Consider the following 12118-nt stretch of genomic DNA (forward strand, 5'->3'; position numbering starts at 1 on the left):
GCTCCTCGTTTTAAGTAGCAAGCTGGTGATCTCATCAAATGTGTTCTCAATGTCTTCCAGTGGCACTGGTTCTTATTTTTTTCTCTACTCAGGTGTTACCACTGTTCTCACCATGACCACCTTGAGTATCAGTGCCAGAAACTCCTTACCTAAAGTGGCATACGCGACGGCCATGGACTGGTTCATAGCCGTCTGTTATGCCTTTGTATTTTCTGCGCTGATTGAATTTGCCACTGTCAACTACTTTACCAAGCGGAGTTGGGCTTGGGAAGGCAAGAAGGTGCCTGAGGCCCTGGAGATGAAGGTGAGATACAGCAAATGAGGGGCTGGGAAGCACCCCGTGAGAGAAATGTATTGGGACCAGGAGTGGGCAGCCTGCAGCCTGCAGGAACTGGGCAGGGCTGTGTGCTGTTTACTGGGGTCATCAATCCAGTTCTCAACTGGAGTGCTTCTTGGCAATGTGGTGTACTGGTTGGGGGCAAAGTAAAGAGGGCAGGTATCATGGAAGGCTGATGTCTTGTGGTGAGGGATTAAACCTAAGTCTGATGGCTAGACTCAAGGGGAACCCATTGATACTTAGGAGAGTGGATTCTGTCTTCAATACAGAGTAGTGCAATCTCTAGGGCCACCTCTGCTCCTCACTTCCCAGTACATTCACATTACAGTCACACTAAAGTGATTGTAATTCCTTCTGGATGTTTACTCATTCTTTAATCTCCACCTTAAAAACTCTTTTCTATGCCTGGCAAAGACCTACACATTCTTCAAGACCAAGCTGAAATGCTACTTTTTCCATAGATCCTTTCAAGAATCCTCCAGACAAATTTAGCTTTTCTTGGAGAGGAGTGTGCTCCTGATATTGAAAGCAATGATTTGTATTATAGTTATTTGTCTGCCTCTTCACTAGACTGTGAACTTCTTGAGATAGGTGTTTGTCTGCCTATTTTTCTAACTATCCAGCATCCTTTCCCAGTGTCTTAGTTTGCTAATGCTGCAGAATGCAAAACACCAGAAATGGATAGGCTTTTATAAAACGGGAGTTTATTTTGCTACACAGTTACAGTCTTAAGGCCACAAAACGTCCAAGGTAACACCTCAACAATCGGGTACCTTCACCGGAGGATGGCCAATGGCGCCCAGAAAACCTCTGTTAGCTGGGAAGGCAGCTGGCGTCTGCTCCAAAGCTCCGGCCTCAAAACGGCTTTCTCCCAGGACGTTCCTCTCTAGCAAACTTGCTCCTCTTCAAAACATCACTCCCAGCTGCACTCCTTTTTTCCTCCCCCCAGTCAGCTCATTTATATAGCTCCACCGATCAAGGCCCACCCCGAATGGGCGGGGCCACGCCTCCATGGGAACATCTCATCAAAATTATCACCGACAGCTGGGTGGGGCACACTCCAAGCAAATCCAACCAGCACCCAAGCGTCTGCCCCACACAAGACCACAAAGATAATGGCATTTGGGGGACACAATACATTCAAACCGGCACACCCAGCATCTGACTCAGAGTAAAATCTGAATAAATGTTGGTTGGATTAATGGATAGATGGGAAAGAAAAGAAAGGTGAAGAAAAAACAATAAACTCTAATGGACAGAAATAAAACATGAATACAATGAAATCAAGAGTGTTGCCCTAGGCTGCCTTATATGAGTTCAGTTCTGTAGATATAGGTGAAGACTATCCAAAGATGCTCAAATACACTAGCAGATGTGATCCCAGAGCCATTTGAGTCTTTTTTGAAGAATCACGGAGATGAGAAAAGGTAAGGTAGATTTTTCAAAATGGGGGGAAAGATAGATTCCATAGAGTATAGACTGGTGAGTTGGAAAAATTTTAGATCAGATTTTAACTATTTATTTAGATAGAATTTATTAATTGCTTGCTATAAATTATGAGGAAATGAGTGTATTTCTACTTCCTTCATCTCCTATACCATAGGAATTTTTGATTGGTTTTATTATTATATAGTCTAGTTGTTACCTATGTACCCTTAAAATATATTTACCACTCTAATATTGATTTGTCAGCTATTGTTGACTCCCCCATACACTACAAGATATAAGGAAATCAGTATACTTATCTAACCTCTCACCTTCTTTCTCTAACAGTCCCTGCCATCTCCCAAATTTTGTTTCTTATACTCTTATTCTGCACTGTCATGTTTTATAGTATTTGCATGCTTTTGTGCAACAGTAATTCCTATACTTTTCATAGTTCTGCATTTAAATGGCTTCTCTTCTCAAAATAGCCTTTTCTCAGTCTCTCCATTCATTTCTTAGTTACCTTGGGGTTACACTCCAGGAGTTGTTTTAAGAACCATATTTCCTACTATCTTGCATGTGTGAAATTATCTGTTTATACTTGAATGATAGTTATATGATTTGTGGCCCACACTCTTTTTCTGATGACCCTGTAGACATTGATTGCTATACTGAATTCTAGCATTGAATGTTGTTGTGCAGAAATCTAAAGCCAGTATTATTGTTTCTCACATCATAGGAAACTTGATTTTATTCTCTAGAGATTCATATGAACTTATGTTTTATTTGTGAAGGATAAATCTTTGTCAATCTGTATGAAATTTTCTGGGACACCATGTTGCCCTTTAAGCTTATAGATTCATGGATGTGTTTGTTTCAGGAAAGCTTTCCTGAAACATCTTAGTTCTCTTCATAGAAGCACCAATTTTGTCTTCCATATCTGCTATTTATTCTCTAATAATTTTTAACTCTTTTATTATTTTCCATTTCATTTTGTTCAGTTTTCTCAAGCCTGCCTTCCATGGTGCTGACTATTTTCAACAGTGTTTACTGCTGAACTACCTTCATTTCTGTGATAGTTTCATTTTTCTTCACATTTGTTTTGTGATTTCTGACATATTTTACATGTATTCCATGACAAAATGTTTCTTTGGTGTGTTCTTCAACAATCCTTCACTGCTGATTTTTCCTCCTTTTTGCAACATATTTTGCATCAGTTCCATGTTAGTTTGTTTTCAATTATTACTTGAAGTTGAATTAAAGTTCTTCACCAGTCCTCCTATGGGTAGAAGCATCATTTTTAGGAGGGGCTGAGAAAGAGCAGGGGTAAAAGATAGTTTGAGCATCATCTGTTGTCTATATGATCTCTTATGAATACTCCTCTATGTAGTTGTGATTCTGCTCTCTACAAACATCTCTGGGTGTTTCTGTCTGCTCTCTCCAAATGTCTCTGCCTTGTATCCTCTGATAAAGGGCTCCAGTAAAGGATTAAGACCCATCTTGAGTGGGCTGGGTCACATCTCGGTTGAAATAACCGAATCAAAAGGTCCCACCCACTACAAGTCTACCCTCACAGGAATGGATGAAAAGAACATCGCCTTTTATGGGGTACATAACAGCTTCAAATCAGCACAGTATGTTTGGAACTGTTGCCTGGTATCAGAAAAGACTCATAATGAACTTTGTTGTGGACAGGTGGAGCCCTATGTTCTACAGGTCATCGCCCAAATTGTAGTTTCCTCCGTGGTTATTTATACTCTCCTTACTTCGTATCTTTATACTCTTCTGTGCCGTTGCTAGACTTATCCTCTGACCCCTTGTGAACTTTCCCTCACTTCCCTGAGGAACTTCTGTTCATTCCTTTAGTGAACTCCTGTTCACTGGTAAAAAAAAAAAAAAAAAAAAAAAAAAACTGCACAAAAAAACACAAAAACCAAAAACCATTCTGCACCATCAGCTTCACTGAACAACCCCTCAGCCTCCTATCTTAACTGACACCATTCTCTTAACCTCCAATACTGCTCTAGACCATTACTCTTCCACTATTTTCTATTAAACTCTCCTTTGAAGCTCTAGCTCTTCACTTAGCTTCTGATCCATTAGGATTTCTTGATTTTCCTTTTCTTTTTTGGTATTTTCCTTGGCATTATCTTTGTTTTCTTCCTGATATCTAAGTGTTGGAGCATCCCAGGATTCAGATCTCTTTTGTTCTGAATCTGTACTCACTTCCCAGGTGAGTACAGATTCAGACCCATGACATTGAATCAATGCCATCTAGAGGCCAACAGCACCAAAATATGTATCTCCAGCCTAGACCTTTACCCCAAACTGCAGACTTATATCTGCAACTGTCCACCTCTCCACTAGGATGTCTAATGGGACTATAATCCCATTATGAAGTTATTTCAGGATATTTATTTTTCCCATTGCTTTGCTTTATTTTGTTTGGAAATGTTTTTTATTTGATAAAGTAATTTTAAAAAAATTTTTAAAAATAATAATCCTTATGACCAAACAGAGCACTTATCTTCCCTCAAATCTTTTCATCTTCAAGTTGTCCCATAACAGCTAATCACTCCTACGTTCTTCAGATGCTCAGGCTAAAAACCTAGGTTCCATTTTCAATTCTTCTCTTTTTCTCACCTCTCCATCCCTACCCTGAACCACTGGAACCCAGTTCATCTGCAAGTCCTGATTGCTCCATATTCACAATGAAACTTGAATCTGTGTCCTTTTCTCCCTCTTTTCCTCTGCTGGCTCACTCTAAGTCACCACATCTCTCGCTAGCCTCATTAGGGCTAACCTCCTAATTATAATCCTCTGCTTTCATACCGACCACCTATTCTCTGCCCCACAGTCAGAAATATTATTTTATATTGTAAATTAGAAAAGTTCTGCTCAAAATACTCTAATAGCTTCTCTCCATACTTTGATCAAAATCCATAGTCCATACCGAGGCTCTCAAAGCCTGCAGACTCTGGTCCCCAGATGCATGATGTTACTTCCTATTTTTGTTTTCTTCCATTCACTCCACTCAGGTCACAGTGCCCTCCTCGCTGGTCCTTGAACACGTCAGCCTCATTCAAGCTCCAGGTGCTTTGTCCTTGTTCTTCTCCCTCTCTGAAATTATTGTCATTTGGCTCTTTCTGTGGCTTGCTTTCTCATTTTATTCAGGCCTCTGTTCTCCTTCTCAGAGAGACATACTCTGACTACTCTATCTAAACTAGCACCCACCATCACTGTCTGCCACTTATCCTGCTTTCACAGACTCCATCACACTTTCTGCTCGCAATGGTACATTGCTGTATATATTTATTTGCATACAGATTTACTTTATGTTCCTCTTTACTGGATTGTAATTTCCTTGGGGGCAGGTGCCATGTTTTACTGTTCGCTGTTGTATCTCCAGCAGTACAGTACTTGCCACATAGTAGACACAAGGTAAAGATTTAATAAATGAATGAATACCCTCTGTATTTTCTGTCTTTAAATCCCTGGTTCCCTGTTTCCTTTCCTTCTCAATCCAGCTTAAGCCCCATGGTGTGTCATTGAATTCACTTGCCAGCACCCTCAGCCTCCTCAGTCTCTTCAATCCAAATCCTCTATTGCCTCTTTAAAAATTCCACAGCAATTTATGGATTGGTGACATTTATGAGCATATAGTCTTGAATTCTGCAAGTCCCTCAACCTGTACCTACAGTCCCTCTTTGTGTCCCTGATCAGTCCTGCCTTCTATTTCCTGCAAAATTGATTTTAAATCTTGACTATTCCCTTCACCTTCCTCATGGGAAAAAGAAAAGCCATTGCATGTGATTTGCCTCAACTTACCATGTACCTCTCTCCCACCAAAATATAGCATCTGTGTCGCATCCATTCCTCAGCTGTGATCTAGCTCTGATTAATTTCCCATTTATTCTCTACCTCACATCTTCCCAGGAATCTGGTGCAAGTAGTTACTCCTCTTATACCTGCATTTTCTCTCCTTCTTATTGGCTTACCTGCCCTCTCCAAATCCAGCAGGCTCTCTGCCTCTTTTGAATTTCCTTGATGCATTGTTTAATATCTCCTTATGTGTTTCTTGTGCTTTCTCCCTTATATTTTGTTCTCTCTTATTTTTATTAATCTTCCTCACTAGACTGAGTTTTCATTGAATCCTGCATAGCATATACCCCATTGCTTTGCCCCACTTCTGAAAACTGGGGTTTAGGAAAGCTGGGTGACTTTAAGGGGGTTAGCACAGAGACCCTGGATCAAGTCTGCATGTACTCTGTAGTCTTGGTTGCTTCTCAAATGCATTTGGGGCTTCAGCTAACCCTCTAATTAGCATCTCTAAAAACAGTTGACAAGGGTGTCTTCTGAAGAAGAGACTTTTGAGTTGGACATGTATTAATCTATAAAAATTTTCCTTGCCTCCCCAAACCCACAAGAGGTGCTTTCCAGAAAAAAAAGGTGTCCTTGTCCTGGGGTCAGAATGCTTGGGGGCTTTGGAGGAGTCATTTAGTTTTGTGGTATAGGAATTATCCCAGGCTGAACTATGGAGGTATGATTTCTCTATAGGAAAGCTCAAGGCTCAGAAGAAACAAAACCTGAAATCACATTGAGAATCTGAAATAGGGGGTCATTTTTTCATTCAGTAAAAATCAATCATGTGCCTAAGAGCCAGACACTTGGCTAGGATGGTAGGAATAGAATGGCAACTTGCTCGAAGTTAAGCCAGTCTAATCACTTCTATCAAAGTCCAACACCAGAAGTATTGGAAAACTAGATGCAGAAAGGGGGAAATATTGACCATTAATCTCTGCCTCCTACTCCTGTCTTCTCAATACCACAACTTTTGCTTTGGTTTACTTCTTTGACAATTTAGGTGAAAACTGTAGAGGTTAATCAAAATGTGTCATGTTGGAAAGGGTGAGAGAAGTTAAAGATAATTTTCCTTTATTATTAAAAATCTGTGACTAAATCAACTACCATCTCTCCTCTGCTATAGAACATGGAAACTGTGTAGTTAAAGAAAGCTGTTTCTTTTTAGAATAATGTTTGGGAGACTCGGTCATAACCACCTTATAATATGATTAAGTGAGAGAACATATGTGAAGGCTTCCAGCAAAGTCAGGGGGTGTTTTTCTTTTGTTTTCCTTTCTTTTTTTTTAAATCTACCCATGAAAAGAGATTACTAATCAAATTAATAAGTAAACAGATAAAAAAGTAAAGTGCTCTTTTAATTAATACCAAGGGCATTTAACAGCAGGACTCTATTCACACAACACATTTGCAAATTATAAATGAGTGCCATGTAGTATTTAAAGCATTTACAAAGTTCTTAGAAGCGTTAGAGTTCTGTCCCCCTTCCATGTGTACCAATGTGACTGTGATTCTCAAAGAGAAAGAACAATATTGCTTTTAAAATGTCCTATTAGATAGATTGTTCATTTACATAAACCATCAGCCCCTAATCTGTCCCACTCATGCTCCCCGATTGAAAACACTGAAGCCAGCCCAGGCAGGCAGGGACAGGAAGCCTGGTGTACAGTCCATTCAAGATCTGGCCTCCACCTATCTGTGCAGCTTCATTTCCTGCCACTCTTTTGCACAACATGATCCAGCTAAAGCAAGCTCCTTGTTATCCCTCAAACATTGCCCTTGGCCGTTGCACTGTCCTTTCCTGTATCTTTAGCTGAAGAGTTCTTGGCCATCCTTTGCAATCCAGCTCGCAAGCCACATTGCTTTCTCTGAACCACCTTTTCCAAGACCCGTTGGTACTTTGAACTCCCACAACGCTTTGCTCATGTCTGTTAGAGCGCTTATCTCATCATATGGCAATGATGGATTCACAAATCTGTCTTCCCCACTAGACTGTGAACTCTGGTAGAAGAGACTAAAGCTGACTCATCTTCCAACTTTTCCACTTACCCATAAATACTTAGGATAGTTCTTGACCCAGTAAAGATTCAGTAGATGTGGGACAAAAGTTGTTATTGGGATTAGGGAGGTAAATGACAGAGAGGTCTAAAGGAGAAAAGATAAGAATGAAGGGGGCTCAGAAGTAAAGAAGAAAAGAAATATAAAGAGATTAGGATAAAAGGGTCAGTAAGAGAGGGTAGGCTAGAGAAACATAGGAAGGAAAGTGGAAGGGGGAAGAGTAAAAAGGGCAAGCATGGGATGTCAGAAAGCAAAATAACACCAAGAAAGAGGTGTGGTGTGTGAAATTAGGACACTACAACAAGTTGCTTCTTTTCATAACATAGCTATTAGCATTTCTGAAGGTTATACATACTCATTTTTCCCTAGGAGGAAAGAGGGATGGAAGGAAGGAAAGGCTAGGGTAGGGAGTGAGGCAGCAAACACACAGACTATGAGTTGGGCCACTGCTTTGGGCCTTAGTCTGGGCTGGCCTACTCCCTTGGTCTCCCCTGTTCCTTCACCTCTCTATTCTGATCCAAGCCTGAGTTTTGCCTTCTCTTCTCTCTTCTGCATGGAGGGAGCCTCAGTGAGGGTCCATGTATACACACGTGCATATGTGTGAAGACAAATGGGCTAGTGCACATGTGTGCGTGCTCGTTTCCCATTGGGTATTTGATTGGTTGTATTACTCTGAAGAATAGGCCAAAGGGCAGGCCTTGGAAAGCCCCCAGCTACCTCTGCCTTTGCTGTGTCAGAGGGGCCTATTTGCATAGCTCTATAGGTAGGCTATGGCTCCTGCTTGCAGCCCTGCAAGGGTGAAAAACCCTGGCGTGCCCCCTAGCTTGCTGAACACATTTACAGTGCATGAAGGGTGGGATGTTGTTATCCTGATGCGTGTAAACATGCCATAGTATTTATTATATCTTTAAGGCAAAATGACTCTGCAGACTCACCAAGCTCTCTTCCTCACAGGAGATGTGCCACTTGATGGTTGCAGCCTTTTGGAGTTATTTGTCGGGTAACCAAAATGTGTCTCGTGCCTATAGAAAGCAGCATGGTGCAGCCCTGGAAAAAGTCAGGAGCCCAGCTTGCTAGTTCAAGCTCTGCCACTCAGTCTGAAGCTGAGTTTTCCCATCTGTCAAATGGGAGTAATGTCACCCATCCACCTCAAAGGTTTGCTGAGAGGATCAGATCACATACTATGAAGGACCCCACATGTGAGCAGTGGTTTTCATAGCCATTCTCTTGTCTGATCCTCTCAACAATCCTGCTAATTTATCTGATCCTCATTTTACAGATGAAGAAACTGAAGCTCAAAGAGGAGAAGTGACTTGGCCAAAGCCAAATAGCTAGTGAGTGGTAAAGCCAGGACAACACAAGTTTTCCATTTTCAAATTCATCTTCTATCATCCCCAGACAGAAACCTGGCTACTCAGTGCTATTGACTTCATGGTCTCTGTTTCTTAACTTCCCTCAGAGCTCCTCCTCATTGCAGCCTCTGAAGGTGCTTTGTGCAATGAATTAATCACTTTTGTTTTGTTCCTTCTCCCCTACTTTTCCTGGCTCCTAGAAGAAGACACCAGCAGCCCCAGTGAAGAAAACCAGCAGCACCTTCAACATTGTGGGGACCACCTATCCCATCAACCTGGCCAAGGATACCGAGCTTTCTACCATCTCCAAAGGTGCTGCTTCCAGTGCCTCCTCAACCCCAACAATCATTGCTTCACCCAAAGCCACCTACGTGCAAGACTGCCCCACTGAGTCCAAGACCTACAATAGTGTCAGCAAGGTTGACAAAATTTCCCGCATCATCTTTCCCGTGCTCTTTGCCATATTCAATCTGGTCTATTGGGCCACATATGTCAACCGGGAGTCAGCTATCAAGGGCATGATCCGCAAACAGTAGATAGTGGTGATGATGCGGCAACCAGAGCACTGTGTACCCCATGAAGCATCCAGGCACACAAACCCTGGGGCTTCCCTTCATATGTTTTGGGAGTCTTCTTTTTAACCCCCCACCAAGCTGTGACCATCAAATATATTTATGGATCTTGATGAAAAATCAATAACAAAAAAATTACTTGTCCCTCTAACATGGCTGAGTGTATGCCCATCTGAGCCAAACACTGCCATTTGCCAAGTTGCTCTTCTTAGTCTGCCAGTCTCCCCCAGCTGAGGGCACTGCATGTCTTTTATTGCACTCTGCCCACTGCAGAAAGAACAGGAGAGTCCACTCCCTATAGTGGGATCCTTGACTGTTTGAGAGGTCCAGATTGAGGAGAATTACTGACTGGTCAAGATCAGATGACTTACTTACTAGGGAGCCAGGCAGGGCTATTCTACCATGCCTGCCTACAACAGGGCCTACTAAGCAAAAGTACTGATAGCAAAGGCAGGAGTCACTGTGAACCTCTTTCTTGGCTTGGAGGTTAGTGGGGACAATGGAAGCCCACCACTGTCCACCATTTATGGCCAAAACAGAACTAAACGGGTCATCCTGGCACCAAGACTGCTGGTGCCTTGCCATGCCCAGCCCCTCAGGATAAGTATCCTCCTTGGTATATCTCTCCTCCAGGAAAGCCCTCAGCCTTCAATCCCTTTGCCCTTCTTGTAGCTAACTGGGCACTGCTTTGTTTGGATTTATTATTACCTGCAAACTGTTCAGGAAAAGGATCAAGTATTTTTTATTTAAACAAAAAGAGGACAAATAGAAACAAAAAAAAAATCTAGATCCAGTGCCAATGCAAGAATTTTTAAAAGGAGGGGGACATTAGGAAGTCACCACCCTGTCAAGGTCACTAGTCAAGTACTAGAAGGGGCAAGAGGTTTGGGAGTGGGGTGGTATTTGGGGTTTGAAGTCTGGCTCAAAAGAGAAGGCCACTGACAGGTGAAAGTCAAATTCTTCCTTCCATACTCCCTCCATCCCCCAACCCTGGCCCAGGCTCAGGAACTTTGCTCCTACTATATCAGATACTCCTGGTCCTCTGTTGATGCTGATTCTGGGAGGAGTGAGTTGGAGATTCATACAAATATCTCTAGTTGATTTTTGAGTCAACTAAATCATTAACTTTATTAACAGTTTTGTAATATATTATTTAGGGGCCAATCTGTCTCATCTGTTCTTAATCTCTATATGAATAAAAGGGACAGGCAAAATTGGGGAATTTTTATGAGGTAGATAAACTGAGTTCCAGAAATTTGATTGACTTGCCAGGGATCCTTACAACTGTCTATAATAGAGAAGTATTATGTGCCCCTTCCCAAAGGCCAAAATGAAGACAGACTGAGAATTCAGCTCTACCTTGACCTCAGATTCAACGTAGTTTCAGTGGACCTGCTGGGTCTTGAGTGCAGTTCGGTTGGATACCACAAAGGGTTATAGAGAGTCACAATGTGTCACCCAAGGAGACCACTTCTAATATTCATGGCTCAAGGGAATGAGATTGTTTTTAAGATGGCAGCCCTGGCCACTTTGGATCTGAATATCTGCACTAGCCCAGAGTAGCCCAGAAGCCCAAGGTAAAGCTGTAGATGGCACCAGAAGCAGATTCTCCCTGCCCACCCCCTGAACAAAGCTTCTAAGGGGTCTTTCACAAGCTGCTGGTTGCCTTTTCATCTACCCACCCCCATCCCCCACTTCCTTGCCATTGCTGGGATAACGCATGCCAGTCCCATTATTCCTAAGATTTTCTATAGGTAAATTCATGAATAGAAGAGTATAGTCTCGTGGATATGTGGATATGTGGGGATGTGGGTGGGGTGGGCAGGGCTATTAATGATTGTCTTAAGGAATTTAGAATGGAAGCCTGACCTTTGCCTTTCTGTAGAAATTGTGTTTCCAAATGCTTTGGTGCAATGTTTAGTGGCTGTTTATTAAATAAACTCTTTCTGAATTGTAGTTGGGCTGGGGAACATTTTTGGATTGTGCCTTGCCTAACTAATTCAGAGGCAGCACTATGTTTGCCCTGGCTTTCACCCCCATCCTCGTGGCACCCTCACATTCCACTACTTAACACCATTAGAATAGGAGGGAAGAAAGGTATCCCCAGAGCAAGAGACCTATTACAAAGATCCAAAATGGACCCCATGTGAAAACATAACTTTGATTGACTCCAAGACAGAGAATGAAACAGCTGTGTTTCCTCTGCTAAATCTCCCATGCCCAGGAAATATAGAAAGGTATTTTTATTACAATTCTGAAGGCTTTCTCTTTTTCATCAATTACTATTTCCCTTAGGTAATAGTTCCCTTAGGCAATAGTTATTAGGTGAGAGAAAATGAGGGTCTGGTTGGTTGAGCAATGTGTTGGGAAATGGATGATGACCCCTTATTTCTTACAGAATAAGGGAGAATCTTGGAAATAACCTCATGAGATCTACTTGAGGAAATTGCTTGGCTCCTGAGGGATGAGGAGATTTACTTGGAAGATCATTTCATATCATATCAAAGGTTTTC

The 12118-nt window shown here is 41.9% G+C and overlaps 1 protein-coding gene across 2 annotated transcripts in view; it reads left to right on the plus strand.

Moving 5' to 3' along the window:
* Window positions 1–11475, plus strand: part of GABRA3 (gamma-aminobutyric acid type A receptor subunit alpha3) — a 406943-nt gene extending 395468 nt beyond the window's left edge. For both annotated transcript variants that reach the window (XM_037822441.1, XM_037822442.1), the window contains exons 9-10: window positions 93–304; window positions 9234–11475. In XM_037822441.1, the coding sequence (XP_037678369.1) occupies window positions 93–304; window positions 9234–9569 (548 nt within the window). In that variant the 3' untranslated portion in view covers window positions 9570–11475. The remainder of the gene's footprint in view (window positions 1–92; window positions 305–9233) is intronic.
* The last annotated feature ends 643 nt before the right edge of the window (window positions 11476–12118 follow it).

The sequence above is a fragment of the Choloepus didactylus genome, chromosome X (assembly GCF_015220235.1).
Source record: "Choloepus didactylus isolate mChoDid1 chromosome X, mChoDid1.pri, whole genome shotgun sequence".
In the NCBI taxonomy this organism is placed as follows: Eukaryota; Metazoa; Chordata; class Mammalia; order Pilosa; family Megalonychidae; genus Choloepus; species Choloepus didactylus.